The following is a 17,633-nucleotide window of genomic DNA, read 5'->3' on the forward strand; positions in this document are numbered from 1 at the left end:
AACGGAAATTAGTAAATTATTTCATGTAACAAAAAACGAATGGAGCACGACATTAGTGTTAGTTTAGCCGTATATTTTTTTAGCATGCGAATTACGGACCATACAAACAAACAGCAATTAAAATACTTTGGTCGAGGCAAATCGATGCTTACGGTACGTGTCCTACGTGTCTCTTATGTGCCCTGTGATTAATTGCCTGCGGGCTGTCGTCTACCTCCCACCCAAAGTCATTTGGAATAAGCTCCATCTCACCCGTAACCAGAAAGATAACACGCGTTATTAAAAAAAAAAAATTGGGTGGATGGGTGGCCGGATTATCAAGCAGCGTTCCAGTTTTCTAAACAGCTGATAGTGAACATGGAATCCTGGAGCCAAACATGAGCCTCATCTGGTTTGATGTCAACCTATTGTGTGAGTTGGCACTTTGGAGAGCAGAGGATGACTCACATGCAGAGTCTGACAGCGCTGTGTGGGAGGACTTCCGAGAGCTGTGGGAGGATACCGAACGTGCACCGCTGTTTCTGTCCAGCGGCGGGTCCAGCGTGGAGCACATGTCCAAATAGAGCTCCTGGGCCTAAAACGTACCCAACAAGGGGGGTTCAACTCGCAGATTTCGCAGTTATCAGATAGAGAAATTTCTGGATATTTACCTTCACAGAAGAGGGAGCTATCTCAGGAGGAGAAAGCTCCTCAAGGCCAAACGCTCGCCTCCTTTCCGCTCGTACTTCAGCATAACTGAATCACAAGAAGATGTGTAGATTAGTCACAGCGCTCCTGCAGGAAGACGCATGCCTCATAGGCATCTTTAATCCCACGACAACAAAAGAGGGTAGGCGTCCTTCTCGTGGGCTAGCAACAACAGACCAAATAATCTCACCTGACAACGGTGTGAGTACACACGATGAACTCCGGTTTGGAGTTCCATTGGTGATAAGTAATGTAGTAGTGCGTCCGCAACCAAATCCACTGCTGACCCTTCGTCAGAAAGCGATAATAGCAGGATTTACCCTTTCCAAACTGCATTACTGGGAGGGGGAGAAAAAAAAACAGTCAAGAGAGCTGGCCTCTCCAATGGTTATTAGTTGATTAAAATATCACTTCCTACCAATAAATTTATGAAAGAGGAACATGGCTTAAAAAAAACAATAGAGAACATGCACCATTTCCTTCTGGCGCGTGGCTATTTATAAGAAGTGAAGTTTGGGTTCTTCCCATTCAATATTAGCGGACTGAAATGTCGATTATCGGGCTCAAGCTTCTTCTTGTGCATCCGTACAATGAATGCACTCGGATTTCCGCTGCAAGTTCCGAATGAAAGAAGCGTCAGTTTACTGGGTTACTTACATTGTTTATGACATTGCGCTATAAGCTCCAAGTCATCCACATGATAGTAATCATAGCCAGATGTTCCAAGAACTTCAAAGGGCAAATAGCCAATGATTGGAGAAGCTCTGCAAACAAATGAAAACAACAATGAGTGTGTTTCAAAAATGTTGATCTTTTTGGAATCACTGACGTTTACCTGTGATCTAAAAACAGAAACTTCCATTCGAGGCTGTGCCTGGATGTGAATTCATCACAAGGATCGTCCACGTTACACAAATCCTATAAGTAATGAAATAAAAAAGAAGAAAGAAAAGAACACAGGAGGGGGAAGTCACCTCAATGACTTCACAACAAGCAATGTTTACTCAAGCATCGGCGCAAGGCTGACGGTGAAAGGTTGTGAGCGCCACACACAAACAAACTGGTCCACATTGCTCGTCTTGTAATTCTCAACCACAAAAAGACTTTCATAGGCAACAACAGTCACAAAATGTAACGGATGTTCAAATAATTATTCTATTAATATTTTCAAATTGTAACCGGGCACCAAAACAGAAGCATCAATGTAAGTAAAAAAAATCTAAATTAAAAACCTCTGACTAAATGTTTGTATTAAAAGAAATGAATTGATCACGGGCACGTCTGAAGGTTTGTTCAAAAAAAGCCCCAGGCTGGTCTCATTGGTTAAATAACGCTGACGCCGGTGAATGCGCCGACAACAACTCACCTTGAGAAACTGCGGCGTGACTAATCGAACAGTCGCGATGAGGCAGACGTGCTCCTCCAGCGACGTCTGCAGGCTTCTCGGTAACGTCAGTTCAACCCCGTTGCAAGAGGATGTAGGCACTGCGCCAGAGAGAGAGATCGAACAGTCCGACTTGGGTCAAAGCCGCTCGATGGAGTGTGTTCGTCAGAACGGGTCGCGCTCACCATTGTTATGAAACTTGAAATCTCCCACAAACTTGACATACTCGTACACAGGCGCCTCTTTTGGATCCATGTTCCCTCTGGCAAGGTGACAGCAAAATTCCACATGCGCCTCACCTAAAAGCAACATTGTGAATTGAATTGAGTGTTGACGCAATGGAGAGTCCGAACAAATCAGCATTTAGCGTGTTTGGATGTGCAGCTGCTTAGCAAGGAACGCGACAATTACTTCAAATAGGAATGTTTACATTTCTGAATTTTAGGAAATGTTCAATTTATCATGAGCTTTGGTCAGTTTCAACTCATATAATGTATCACTGTAAATGTTTTGCTTGGAACGGCCCAAAGCCGTTCGGAACACCTTTTGATGTCCAAGCCACGCGGTTCTGTAACTGATTTCAGGCTGAGCTCGTCACATCTCTCTTTCTGTGAAAAACCCAAATAGTAATGCGGGATTAAGGTCAGAGCCTTGAGCCTGAGATAGTTCATTGCTGCGGGATTACCGTGTTAACATAACAGTGATTAAAAGTCTCAACTATGATACTAAGCATGTGACTATTATTAGCTAAAGGGCTAATTATAGACGCGCAAATCAGCAATCCAATAACGTACCGACCCAAATTCCACAACCTGCTATTTCTCCCATTTAAATAGATCCTCCAGACCCGACTGATCGGGCTGTATTTTTAACTTGTGCTGACCTGGTGAAGCGCACGCGAATGATCCCTGAACGGTGAGGGTGGCAGACAAAAGTGCAAAGAGGCGACTCACTGGTCAGGAAGTCGGCAGCAATGGGGTCAGTCATCAGCAGATGCGAAGATAGCAGCTTATACACCTCTCCGTGTTCCCGCTCCGGGAGGAAATTTAAGATATTTTGGTCCACCATATCTGACTGGTGCGATAGGATAGACACAGGGTGATCAGGCTTCCGTGAGTGAAAAGCGTGCTCTATTAGCTTGATGTCACACTTTGAGCAAGATTCGTGTTTTTGTTGTTTTTTTTCAAAGTATGTTCAGGGCCATTAAGCATCTGCGCCGTGAAGCACACCATCCTCTCAGCTTTCTAGCGTCCGGCTGCGTGCCAGCAGAGAGTATCGTCTGATATGTCTCAGGATTCATTGTTTCTTTTGTCCTTGGTTTCGTCTGTCCAACAAACCAGATTCTAGTCAAGAGAAGACTTTTTGGGTCAATTTTAATCCGGCATTCCTGTTCTTAAAAGTGTATTTAACTCATTTACTGCCATTGACGGCTAAAGACGTCAAATATCCATTTTTTTGATCTCTTCATTTCATGGTGTCTTCCACTAAAGATGACATCACATCATTGCCGCGCAGAATAAATAAACTGTCAGCGTCACATATGTCAACTTTATGCTTCATTTTTCAAGTGGGATTCAATTAACGTCAAATTTAAGGACAAAACTGTGAGTCCAAACAACTTCAGATTCACCGACGATTGTCCGTAGCCTGCGTCGGCTGGCATTTTGGGCTTTTAATGACGTATTGGTCAGATGTTTACAGATGAGCGTTCATATTGAAGACGTTTCGGGCACAAATCCGATTGATTTCAACGTACCAAATCGGCCCAGATCAGATTTGAAAAAAAAAAAAAAAATCGGAATTGTGAAATTGGGCAAATATTGAATAACGCAGACAAGAAGACGGCATCGGCTGTCTGCTTTTACACTCACCGGCAAATGTCCAATAAGCGAAGACACACTGTCCGACACGTATATGATGTTTCCATCTGTAGTTAACGCTATCAAGAACCCATCGAGCGCCTGTAAAATAAGAACAAGAGAGTCGTTCAAGAGCCAATTTGGTGACGGACAACATCTGCTCATGAAGTGCTGGCGAGCTGATGCAAAGACGGTGCCCGCTTTTCTAAATTGAAATCCTGCCGCCAGTGTAGCGCATCTTCTTGCTTTGTTTACCTCGAGCATGAGCTGGGTGAACTCCTCGTTGCTGAGGAAAGAAGGCTTCCAGTCTTGTCTCACGTCGCACGTTTCATTTTGAGCGTTGATGTCTGCCGAGCGAGTCCAGTTTAAGAGCTTAAAACGAACGACGAGGTGCGATGGCGAAAGCAAGTGTCCTACCTTTTTGTTTCTGCAAGAAGTCAATCGTTCTTTGTAGTATGGTGGACTTGTCCATCTTGCGAGGGTGGCCTTGGCCCTGCAGCATGGTGCACAGCTCCTTGATGAGCACATTGAACTGATCTCTTCTCTTCTTTTCCGATTTGTTTCGGGATGCCCTTTAAGCGGTCCAGACAAAGTCAGTCAGTTTTCCAGGAGAGGGCAAGAGCAAAGTTTTCAGACCACTCGCGCAGCAAAAACGATTTTCTCAAGATGTTTTGGAGATGGTTTTCAATTGAAATTGAATAAGAAGTCAGATTTTTTTTTTTTGCTGTCTCGTGGTGGAAACACGCCTAACCTTTGTGCAAAATGTCTTGCGCTGGTTTTTCATAAGCTTTTCTGAGCCAAAGCAGAATCTTTTCAAATTGACTCGCGACTTTGGCCATTGATTCGAACTGTTTATTTGGAATGCAAGTGAGGTCAACGCCCTGCAAACATCCATTCGCATTAGAAGCACATTTTCAAAACTACCATTTTCTGTAAGCAGATTTCGGAGGCTTTTGGGAGAAATTGCGCCAAAAATATCTTTTTGGATTTCCTTGTCAAGTCAAGTCATCAACATTCCAACACATCCGATTGTGATCGCAAAGTGTGAAAAAGTCTGGCGCACCTTTTTGCCCTGTCTTTCTCATCCTCGTCCATCAAATCATCCATGCAGCTGCTGGAACTAGAAAGAGATGCATAGAAATAGACGTACTTTCGTGATCCTCAAACAATGCACAAAGCTTCTAAATCTTATAAAAAAGAAAGAAAAAAAAATCAGTTACCTAGCAACTGCACAGTTTATTTCTATTATGATGAGCCAGCCCGTCACATTATTGAACTGCATGCTCATATTTAAACTAGACAGGAGGTTTGCTTATAAAAATCCATTCACGTACTGCTTAGAAATTTTAGTTCCTATATGATGATACATATGTATGATAGGGCTGTGAGCATGTAATAAAGCTTCATTTAGGTTTTAATTAAATCGTCTCGGTACAATCTCACACTGTCTCTCAATATAGCTTTTTATATATATATATTTTTTTTTTTAATTATTTATATATATTTATTTAAAAAATTATATGTATGTATATATATATATATATATATATTTAAGAATCCTCAAAAGTGTAACACAATCTTTTGAGGGTGGATTCTCACTGTTGTATCGTGTAAATATAATTAAATCCCCGTCACTATTATTACAAAAACAGTCTTAAATGAATAATGTCAAATGTGCCTGCAGTCAGTTATCTTCTTTAAAAAAAAAATCCTGATATTTGCACATGTAAAAGGAAGTTAACAAGTGCGATTGTGAATGATGCTACAGCATTGTGAAGTGATCAACAATTAGAGGCTTCATTGAAGTTGTTCCTCAAACGTAATATTTCGATCAGTGTGACGGCGCCATTAGAACACAACAATGCAAGAAAAATTGAAAGAAATTGAACGGAAGCTCCTTTTTGTACTTACTCCCAGTCTCTGCGGCTGGAAGGACAGGGGCCTCCGAAGTCCAAAAGGTTGTCCATACTCACGCTCTTTCCCATCCAGGCTCTTTCTCGAGTCTCATCTGTGCTGACCTCATCTGAGCGCACCTTCGCACAAAACTAAGCCCAACAAAGGCCGAATCCTGCAAACACACACAGTAAAAGATCCCATCATCCGGGAAATGACACATGTTGTCAGTTCATTTTAGCCACTGAAAAAGAAAAGAAAAAAAAATGTTCACAAACGGGAAGATGAGCAAAATAAAACCAGCGATTGCTTGTGTTAATCTTTTGATGCTGACTGAATCGAGGTCTGGTGAGTTGCGCTCATGTCGTTGACAATACCCTAGCTAGTTTGTTTGATTTATTCAAATCAAATGAATAAAAAAAAAAAGTAATCCATGAAAAAGTCAGTTTAATGTCCAACCTTTTCTGCAACATTTAACACATGACACTCGGACTGATTTTTAGGACGTGCAGCGCGAACTTCGGGTGGCGTTCTGACCTTGCTGCTAAGGATTTGCGACTGTGAATTTTGAACACGGCTCTGACTGTTTATTTCATGGGGCGAAAATTTGTTTTTTTTTCCAACACGCACTGTCGCTTACTAATTGTCAGCGTGCGTCTATGAATGGCTACACACCTGTGTGACGCAATTAGCATTAAGTGCAAAATGAACACTCGTTTCAGTCACGTCCTGCGGACATCATTTTAAATCTTGCATTCATTCTAGTTGTTTTTTTTTTGCTATTTTTTGGAATTTTATAAATCCGTAAGAAATGTATAATCCTAATATTACGTACTATTGTGTTTAGTGTTAGTTTAGCGTTGTTGTTTTTTTTATTATTATTATTTATTTTTTTTACAAGTCAGTCTTCTTGAGCGATAGTAAAGCACATCAAGCGCGCCCCAGACTGCCGCATCACATGACAGCATCAACTCCTCACAGTGTAAAATGAAGCCACGCGTATCGGCCTACATTCTTTAACTGTATTGAGGTTAAAACCACACCTTGCTAGGTTAAGAGCTAAAGACACCGGTGTCTGGTTACGAGCGTGCCCTGGAGTATTTAAAGCTTTCAACTAGCAACCTGAACTCGCGCTACAAAGTCGGCATCGCAAAGTTCAAGTGCAAACGAACAGCTTTGAAATGCCTCGGAGGAACGTCAATGTAACAACTGCGACTTTGATTAGAACGGTGTACCGTTGGGTTTCGTTTTGACCTTTAATGGAACAACACCTTCCGCTCAAGGGATGCCTCACACTTTCGTGCTTGTTGAGGGACGACATTCTGCACAACCTAACAAGAACAGATGCAAATGCTCGGTCGTGACTGACACCGACAGAGAGTTAGGAACTGAACAAAATGTTCTCAAGCAGACCCATAACTGAGGTCATGCACTTCTTCAGACAACAAGCAACCAACAAGTGCAGCCCATTTGGTCTCAAGCACACAAGTCGACAATCTATTCCACACAATCAACAATTAATAGGCTAAATATACTTTTTTTTTTTTGTAGTCACAGATGCAAGGAAACATTTTTGCGCTGTTTGTTTTCTTTTTGCTTCTCTAGCTCCTAAAGATTTAATAATAATGATAATAATAATAATAATAATAGTACTACTACTAATAATAATGATAACAATAATACAAATAATAATAATAACAATGATAATAACAATAATAATATTAATAATAATAATGTTAATATTAATAATAATAAATATAATAATAATAATGAACTAAGGGTTAGGTTGAGCAACCGGTAGATTTTTTTTTTTTTTCGGAACCGTCATAGCTATAAATGACAACACATGGTAGAATCTGTATTGCGCAACTTTTAATAAGCCTGACTTAAAAGCAACAAAATAGTATCTCAAAACCCTGAAATGCTTAAAAAAATAATAATAATAAATCAGGGGCAGAAATATTTTTGAATGACACATTAAATCCATTTCTGATTCAAATTTGCTGTGTAATCGACGATAAGGACCAACACCGTATCGCTGAACGCATTGTTGTCTTTTCAAATATGTTATTACAGGTTAATGCTTACAAGGGCACGGTCGTGTTATCTGCCACGGTGGTGTAAGATAACTTGTGTAATTCTCCAGGTGACAGACGGTGACAGCAGGTACTTCCCCATTTAACGTCGTCAGCGTTGCTCTAAAGTCGAAATCAAACGACATTTCACCACACGCCGCTCGGAATGGACGTGAGCATACTGAGCTTTACGTTGGGATCAGACAAACTTGGTGACATGTCCGCCTTCCACTCAGTCAATAGGCTGACTGTATGCAGCAGATAAGAATAAACCCGGCGTGTTTACCTTATAAGGATTGGAGCTGTTTAAACATTCTGTTTACAGATAGAATCATTCAACGAGCCGCTTGAGGTGTAGTGCTGCTCAACCTTTGGAGCATCGCAACTGAATAAACCAACACTGTAAATGAAATCCAAAGCGCGGACAAGACATTTGCAAAGGGTTGGAGGTGGGAGACGTTGAGAACGGTGCAGAGCTTGCTCTATAGAAATTTATTTATTTATTTTTAATATTCGTGTTAATGATGTGTATTGAAAAGAAAAGTATGCAACTGTCCGTCACACCCGTCAATCAAATCATCAAGCGGGCCGGCCTCCATCAAGGCTGTACAGTCCTAATTTCATTCAGCAAATTAGTGTAGCCCGAACTATTCACAGAAAGTATCGGAAATTAGGTTTAAAAAACAAAACAAAAAACATATAGTTGTTTTGTTCTTTATCTGCACCAAAATGTAAGAGCTTGTTCTTTTGTGCCATGCCCCAGCACCCGGAAACATTACATAGTGAGCACGTTCTGTTACGTGAATGAATACATAACCTCCTTGGCAGAGGTACTAATTGGCGTATCCCTTCGTTAAATAATGAAATACCTTTCCTCTCGTGTCATTCAAAACAGAGCACTATTATTGAGGTCATGGCAACAATTGTGACGCAACTCTCGTACGGGTGCCCGGAAAACCACTTTGACCTAAAGAATCAACCGAATATTCGGTGTTCCTTTGCTGCTACTTCACACTTTGATTGTTGCAAATTCACTCCATTGCAGATTTTCTTTAGTGAGCATAGCTACGTCTCTTGCAGTTTTGCCTCTTCGGACCAGTCAAGAACTGTCGATTTATCTACTTTTTTTTTTTTTACTTTTCCAAAAACCAGTTTGCATTCGGAAATTCACTCAGACGCCCATGCAGTAATCTGAAAGTGTGACAGTAGTTCCGTCATCCTCGTCCGCTGTAGAGGCACAGAAAATGCTGCGCTCACATTCATTTATGAATGCATCCTGCAGCTGTCAAATTTATAAGGCGAAACTTCCAATACGGGGCCAAAAAATATAAATAAAATGTCAACCTCTACTTCACGGAAATTTACCATTTGCAGGGTGGCTCGCGAAAAGTGATGGAACATTGCCTTAGCTGGATTCTACTTAAAAAAAAAAAAAGGATCATCTGAGAAGGCAAGTGCACCGTGACTTTCTGAAATCCAGGGCTAAGATCGTGTGGGTGTACCTAATGAAGTGTCTGGTGAGTGGCTACTAAATGCGGGCGCTGCCTTGCTTCTTGCATCTGGTTTGTACGCTTGAGTCACTCAATTTAAAAAAAAAACAAAAAACATCTGGTTGACTTTAGTTTGGATTCAAATATATCCCAGCATGTTTTTGTTTTTTTACCATCCGCAATTTTCCAAATCCATAAACACGATTATGCAACAAAGAAATAGGTTGTGATATTTATTGACCACTCCTTTGTGTGATACCCCAGCAGGGCTTCTTGTCCTCGAGAATCTTCTCAATCCATCCAACTAAATGCAACAACTGCACGTAATGCCTCCCGAAGGGAACAGGAAGCACTTGTATTAGGTTACGGTGGGATGGCCAAAGGTTGCACCCAGTGAACCCCGCGACTGCACAGCGTGCACCCAGTCAATAAATCGCCAAATTGAAAGGTGCGATCCTCCTTTGTAGAGCAACCCGTGTTAAGGCCAGGCGAATGAATGACACAACCACAACTGCTTGAGACAAAACACAATTACCAGGTTGGGTAACACCAGCCCAACCCAAGCAGTCTGTCAAACCGTGCAATGATTTCTCCTCTAAACTGCCATTCATCATCCTGGTTTTTTTTTTTTTTTGGGTGGTATCACAGTGACTAATATCACCTCTGCGCTTTGCCATGCATGTCATCAGGTCGAAATCCAACCCTGGGGGTGGAATTGGTTATGTCAACCGTAAAACCAGGGCACTTCATGTATGCTTAATACGGACTCACCGGACTAAAATATTTGGTACATCCTAGCCAAGATTCTTGCAGTATTTTACATAAGAAAAATCTCATGGCACACCACCAAGAAAAACAAACCAAAAAAAAAAAGATTGTCAGGAGAAGTACATGCGCTGATGTAATGTTGATCTCGTATCAGTCTCACTCGGTGTGACATTCGCGCCTGTTTCATTTGCGATTTGGATGCACGGTTACTAACATGTTTGCACTCGAGCGGAAAAGCATCTCCTTTTTCTGCCTGACGCGATACATCATGAAAAAAAATGACCAAACATTATTAAATCAGCTTTTTTAGACGAATGAAATTTAATGACATTGAAATCAAATCTGTGCCTCGTCTCAGTAAAGCAAAGATGCAGCTGTGGACTTTATTTTTTTCTCTCAAATGATGCATTATTTTAGGTGTATACTTTTCATGACAATTTTGTTTGGTGCTTTGCTGTAGACTTTTTCTTATTGTAAAATTCAGGTGGGGGGGCTTTTTTGTTTGTTTGTTTTTAACCAATTTTAATATTCATAAAATACATGCTCTAAATGGCAATACCTTTATTTAAAACTAGTTGAATTTTTAGTTTAGTTTATAGAATTAACCAATTTACTAATAATAACCATGTAATAACCATTTTACTCAATCACAATGTATTCAAGCGGCCAAATCAGATAAACAGATGATTTTGTAGAAGGCATTTTTTTTTCCAATCTTAATGAACTTTGGTTCAATAAAGTTTGGGAAACACTTGCTGTGTACTGTTGGATAGGAGTGGAGCACAATATTAGAAACCCCTCAAATAACACCCATGACAATAATAAACACATGGCAGTCTCAAAGATAACTGAGCAAATATCTAATGAAGTGCCCGTTGTGTGTTTAGAATCCTGCACATGTTGAGTGACTCCTGAATGAAATTATTAACTTCAGTAATGAGGGGGGGAGACATTGTGCATGACCGGCTTCACTTCAATTTGACAGGTCGCGCTGAACTTTAGTAAACCTCGAATGGAAAAGCCACATACCTTGCAAAGAAAAGGCGTCCGGGAGAAAAGCAACATCCACGCCTATAAAACCGAACCAATGTGCTCATTGTGTTTTTATGCCCCGGCAAACTAACAGGGCGGCGAGGATTGCGCAGCTCCCCCTGCGCGAGAACATGGCACCGAAAATGTTCAATTGCATAACGAGTTAATAAGGTGCATTTATTGGGAAAAAAAAAAAAAAGGCCCGCCGATGAGCGCCGTTTTGCAGATTCCGGCTGAGCAAGTTTCTCCTCCGACACGGAAAGAAAGAGCATGGGGGGGGGGGGATAACACTAATAATAATAATAATAATCCAATCCACTTTGAAGCGCGTTGGAGGTCCGCGCGCGATCCTCCCGGCGGAGCTCGCAAACAGCAGCGAGTCGCTGCGAGGGAGAAAGTAGGTCAGCTGGTAGCTCCAATCGTCGACAACAGCAAGAAGCTGCAGGCACCGGGAGGAGGGGACAGCTTGTAATCTTTAACACGTGCTTCCATGCACAATGTCATTTGTGGACAGTGAGCGTTTGCGCCTTTTAAAATTGGAGGGAAGTGAGCACGATATGTCACCGCAGACGATTAGCCCGTCTCACTCGGACTTTCTAAACCTATTATTTTCATCTAAGAAGAAAAGAGGGGGGGGGGGGGGTGTTTAACAGTGCGACCCCGCAAGAAGACAACACTTAAATCCCTTGAGCTTAACAAGAAGCTCTATTTGTGTTACATGTTTCCTATGCTGACGTTTTTTTTTTTGTTGTTGTTGTTTTTTTTACAACTTCCTGGTTGCCTTTCCCCCAAATGTGGGTCAACAGTATGCATGACTAATGGCAAAAGCTCGTGGTGGACCAGCCTCTAAATATTTTTGTTGCTTCCAATCAATCCTAATTGCAAAAGTTCAGATACCAGAGGTGGGACTTGTATTTCCAATCCCAACTACGAAGGCTGCAAGCAAATACAACCCAAAACAGATGGTTTTGCCCATATGTGACCTGTATCTCTTTTGTTTTTTTTTTTAATGACAGTCTGGACGTCTCAATTTCGACGACCTATGTGACTTACGCAGTCCTAGATCGGATGTGTTTCCAATTTTTTTTGCAATGTAGCCTCATTCTGAACGGTCAGGTCGCATGTATCCAACCAATCATCAAAAGTCCAATGTGCGCTCCGTGTTGGTGACTTGCGAGTGACTTTGACAATTGTCTGCGAAGCTGCAAAGTTGTTTTGAGGAACAAACATCACGTGACTTTATATTTGACTTGAATTGAATTCCACTTGAAACATGAAGCATAAAGTGAACGCTGACGTGACGTCATCTCTATTTGCCGTTATCATGAAATGAGATAAAAAAAAACCCGCCTCATTTGCCCAAAATATTTCTACCTCCTCCCACAAACAAACAAACACTGCACAGCTCAGCTTCTCGCTTGCAGCACTTCCAGCGGCATTATTATTATTAGATTATATTTTAAAACCAATAACCAGCGTTTGGTTTATAATCGAATTGTAATATATTGAGAAATTAGCACCAAAATTTAATTGGTTTTCATTTCAGAGTACCATTTCTGAAAACGCTAGGCTGATCCAGCCTTCGCACAATAATAAGTAGGAGGCAAAACTCTTGCCTCTCAAGCAGCCGACTTTGCCGCCTGACAAATAAGCATTCTATTATCGGTGCATTCATCTCATTTGGTTAAGCGTAACGGTGCAGTCTCCATGGAGTCCCCCAGACGCTGACGGCAAAAAAAAAAAGAAAAATGCAAAATTTCACGATTACAGCTGTGTGTTAACAAGGCCGCTGCCTCTGATTAGATCCTCTATTAAGCCATAAAGATAAAGATGTCCTTTATTAGTCCCACAATGGGGAAATTTGAAGTGTTACAGCAGAAAAGATATAGATCACACATGACAATTGATTTGCAAAAAGTACGTGTTAAATTGGTATTTTTTTCCAGTGGTGTCAAGTTCAAGTTAATTGTCACACATCTCTTAGTTACCTGAAGCAAGAAAACAAGGCGAGATGTTATTAAAAGATTATAAGCATTAATTAAACGAAGCTGGACAGCTAACTCATTCACTGCCAGCACAGGTAAAATGAATGTACTTTTTGACGTCTATATCCGTCAATGGCAATGAGTGAGTTTTAAGATAACAAAAAATGCTTCGAGAAAGTGTTCTAATAATCCAACCATCTGTTGCTCGGATATCACCGTCTGGGACTAAAAGGGCAGGCTAACATTGTCGGATCAGGGGGGGGTAGAAATGCTCGCACATTTTGACCATTTTTAGTCTTTTTTTTCTTTTTTACACATTTTTCATCACACTGCATCAACCTCAAGTGCCAAATAAACTTTTTTAGACGAGGCAAAAATGAAAATGCAAAAGTACAGCTCAGGTTGGACTTTTTTTTATTTTTACGCGCCGCGTACATTTGCAACTTGTATGAAAAATTGGTTGCAACGACTGCAAGATCGATGCTAATTTTATGAGCTGGTCTATGACGTTTTGCATTATGTATTAGCATTAGGCTAGCAGACTTTCATAAGTTGTGTGCTGTTTGGTGAATTACACCATGTGTGATCTTTGTTTGACGTTCAAACTTGTGCTGTGAGCGGTAAACAGCTTGAGGCAAACACTTGGCCTCTTTTTTTGAAGAATGCTTCTCTATCTGTTGCTTGTTTTGGACTTTGCTGCCAACATTTAGCAGCCGCAACTCAAGTCGATGAACCGAAGCCGAGCAACAACTTCTATCTTTTTTTTTTTTAATTCGTTATTTAGTGACTTTCAATCCACATGACACATTTGTTTTCACTCGCTCATCATTTTCTCTTTGAACCACGTTTACCAGTTTGTTTTTTTTCCCTTAATGTCTACAGTGACTTTTTTTTTCTCTTCACATTTTGATTGGAAAGAATCTATAATTCCAAATGTGGTTGAAATCAAAAGTTTAAACCACACCTACAAAGTGAATAAAGCCGCAGTCATCAAACAGTATTGGATGTTGACGAAGCGAAATGACGCCGTGCCAGCAGCCAACAAGTGTGAGACATCTAAGATTCATTAAGATCTCCCACATTTTCCTGCATTATTCACCATCCGCCTACATGGGGATTAGTTCTGCTCTTTTATGTAGGTCATGCTATTGCTATTAGATAATAAGATGACATTTCCTGCTCTGAGGAAGACCTGACTACATCATAAAAGCTGTTTCTTCCGTCCATGTGCTGGGCTTTTTACAAACAGAGAGGGAAAAAAAAAAAAAATGATGATGATTTCGATCGTCACTGAGACGAGAGGCCGCGCAGATTCTGAGAGTCGCCGGTATTGATGATGTCATCGTGACCCTCTGTTGGAGCGCTGACTCTCGTTAATTAGACTCGGGAAATGCTGTTCCCTCTGTGTTGCCATGGCAACCGTGTGTGGTGTCTACTTCTCCAAACCCGAAGCAACCGCATCCCTGCAAGCGGCACAAATACATGTGTCCATCCTTTATGTGACGTTGATTTAATAGTGGGCTCCGACATCATTTCGATGTCAAGTCAAGGTCATAAAGTCATGAATGTGTCAATAAAATAGCAATACGAAAGGGCGAGATAATACTTGGTGAAAATGAATTGCACAATTAAACAGCCAATTGGAATAATAGAAGAAAAACTTATTTTAAAAAAAATATATAAAAATTATTAATGAATCAATTCATCTGTCGATTATTGATCATTTTTTCCGAGGTAAAAGAAGACGTTTGCAAATGTTTTTTTTAGATTCAATGCAAATATTCTGAGAGTCTCCTGTCATAGAAGACTGCAGAACTATGAGAGACTGAAATTCTGAAGATTTGGATTTTAAATTTAAAAAAGTGTCTGAACTACTCATTAATTTTCAAAATAATTGATTAATTTGCAAATCGATTAGTTGTCAATTAATCGTTGCACCTCGGCCACAAACACGTTTTTCCTTTTTTTTTTCACTGAACTGAAGCACACTGGTCATTGAAATCGTTCTTGATTCACATAGCAAAATAAAATTAAAAAAAAAAAATCTACCTTATAAAACTTTGAAATCGGGGCTCTTATAAGTCAAAGTACCACTCTATAAAAAGACGTACCAATAAAACAACACCAATTCAATTCCCTCCGGCAAACAAATCTCCTCAGCACACGGCTGATGTCCATGCCGTAACGGTAATCAACATCAAACTATTCACACCCGACAACGCCTTCCTCAATCCGCAATGAAGGACCCTTTGCAGCGCCATTAGGACATTCACTTCATCACCAACAATACAATAATGAGTAACACTGGAAAAGGTTAACGGTCATTGTGAAGCTCATTATCAAAGCTCGTCCTTGGCAGTGCTTTTCCGTGTGCAGCATCTGTTTCAACAAAAACAGCAGCTTCACACTAATCCTCCCATGAGTAGCAACTGAAACCTTGCACTTTCAAGCTGACGTCTACTGGCTGGACTGTCAGTGTGTCACTTGAAACATCTTCACCTGCCCTGCTAACGAGCGAAGGGGGGTCCTTACCCCCTTCATTTGCATAACCTCGCTATGTAAAGATGCACAGTAATCAATGAGCAAAATTGGATCTTGTGCATTAATCATGTTTGACGACGAGGTCTGGTTTGAAAAAAAATCTTTTCATAGCAAAATATCAATTCATAAAACCATATATCGATACTTCTACTGACGTCTTTTTCCACTTTCATTTGTGAATGAAACATACGATTTATTGACCATAATCTGATCATGTACGATTTATTCAGAAATCAGGTGAGCCGTGATCGGACTTTCCCTGAGACCTGAGCGACTGTGATGTCATTTTCAGGGGACAAAAGTGACAAAATGGCCGCCCCCCGCCCTCTGAGACGGCTAAAAAAAAAAAAGGTGAATTTTGCTTCTTAACTCATATTCCACAAACACAATATTAATCCGAATGCCATGTTTAGACTTGTGCCGGTACATAGAATGTTTTATTGCAAAAAATTTTGAGGGGTTGACTTCCCCTTTAAAAAAAAAAAAAAAAGAAAGGCTCATATCTATAAATAGAATTATGACTAATCAAAATGCAACTTATTTTGCATTCATTTCGCTTCAGCCATGACTCAGCTTTACACCAAAGTGATTTCTAGGATATTTTACCCAAACTAAACACTTCCCAGACACAGCATGAATTCATAAGCGGCCGCCTCATTTCCATGAGAAAAGCAGATGTCGCTCCCAAATATTCTCTCATCAGATAAATCAATATGGAAATTTCCTCTAAAGTATACGCTTTGGCCAATTCTCAATGAATCATCCCATCATTGCGGGCCTGTTATTGTGTGTTGCCGGTCAGGAAAAGACACGCAACGCAGTGTGTGAGCAAATATGTGGGTCACGATTCTAGGGCACGGGTGGAAAGGGCAACCAACGCTGCTTCATTTTTTTGTACCAACGTCTCCAGCCCCGCTTTTTTTGCTTTCACTTCTTGACAACACAAAGATGATGACATGCTTCAAATAAGACGCAGAACCGCCACGCTAATAAACATGACATCGCTCTTTTCTTTCTTTTTTTTTTTTGGACTAATTTACTGGCAATTAATAGTGAAACCACTCTCTCGCTTCATCCAGCGGCCGTCGAGCTGAACTCAAACCGCCTTTTGTAAGCAGGCCATGGAAAAAATGACTTTACGTCTTCATTCCTGTCTCTTGCTCTTGCATTTTCCTTGTTATGAAACAGCGGCTTCCATATTTATAAGGAGCACAAGTCCCTTTTATTAAATCCATCTCGCTCCCAAGACAGGGAAGGAAAGGAAAAAGAAGTATTCTACCTAAGAAACCTGGCAGACACAAAAGGGCTGTGTAGCGAACTGCATTTGCACATGAATTCGGTTTTGTTTGCAAAACACAAAAGCTTGGTCACAGCAACTTCCTCCAAAACATAAAAAAAAAAAAATATCCTGCATGTTTATGTAATTAACTTTCTACAGCTGCAGACGTCATTTATTCTCAAGTGAGGGGCCTGCTCTCGAAGACAAATGAGTGTGCATATAATCAGAGTACGCCTGACCAAGAAAGTAGGTTAATAACATCTACATTTTTAATGAAAAAAAATGTTTTAAAAAACGTCTGGAACGTTGGCACTCTGGGAAGAAGGGGGAAAAAAAATCCTTCTGGCTACTTTCCACAATCTTTGTGTGGACAGATGCAGTCGAGTTACGAGTACTTTACGATGATCTATTGTTTTGATGCGTGATACACAACTCGTCCTTTCATCCTGTCCGGTGACCGAGAGGCAAACCGCTGGATTTGGAGAACAATTTGGAGAAACTGACTGAAACATTGTTCATGTAGACTAGGGCCGGTGATTCCCTAGTGTGCCGTGAGATATCATAAGGAGCGCATTTCATTTGTCTGAAAACTATTGATTAATTCCAAATATATCCTTGTTCATCCATCTTTGTGAGCGTC

The 17,633-nt window shown here is 40.6% G+C and overlaps 1 protein-coding gene across 3 annotated transcripts in view; it reads right to left on the reverse strand.

The window, feature by feature from the left end:
* The window catches only part of npas2 (neuronal PAS domain protein 2), a 31,038-nt gene that overhangs the window by 7,038 nt on the left and 6,367 nt on the right, over positions 1–17,633 (reverse strand). For 2 of the 3 annotated variants that reach the window (XR_015839562.1, XM_088279016.1), the window contains exons 2-14: positions 5,842–5,998; positions 4,994–5,050; positions 4,348–4,502; positions 4,186–4,277; positions 3,943–4,032; positions 3,025–3,145; positions 2,257–2,370; positions 2,054–2,172; positions 1,523–1,605; positions 1,345–1,451; positions 878–1,025; positions 651–735; positions 448–574 (exon numbers count right to left, since the gene is read on the reverse strand). Coding sequence is in view for 2 of the 3 variants with exons in the window: in XM_088279016.1 (XP_088135142.1) it covers positions 448–574; positions 651–735; positions 878–1,025; positions 1,345–1,451; positions 1,523–1,605; positions 2,054–2,172; positions 2,257–2,370; positions 3,025–3,145; positions 3,943–4,032; positions 4,186–4,277; positions 4,348–4,502; positions 4,994–5,050; positions 5,842–5,915 (1,372 nt within the window). In the remaining variant the exon portion in view is untranslated. Of the gene's footprint in view, positions 1–447; positions 575–650; positions 736–877; positions 1,026–1,344; positions 1,452–1,522; positions 1,606–2,053; positions 2,173–2,256; positions 2,371–3,024; positions 3,146–3,942; positions 4,033–4,185; positions 4,278–4,347; positions 4,503–4,993; positions 5,051–5,841; positions 5,999–11,185; positions 11,652–17,633 lie in introns of those variants that run through there. The other variant, XM_088279017.1, reaches the window with a different exon arrangement.

The sequence above is a fragment of the Idiotropiscis lumnitzeri genome, chromosome 17 (genome assembly GCF_059441095.1).
Source record: "Idiotropiscis lumnitzeri isolate Australia: NSW breed Sydney's pygmy pipehorse chromosome 17, RoL_Ilum_1.0, whole genome shotgun sequence".
NCBI lineage: Eukaryota > Metazoa > Chordata > Actinopteri > Syngnathiformes > Syngnathidae > Idiotropiscis > Idiotropiscis lumnitzeri.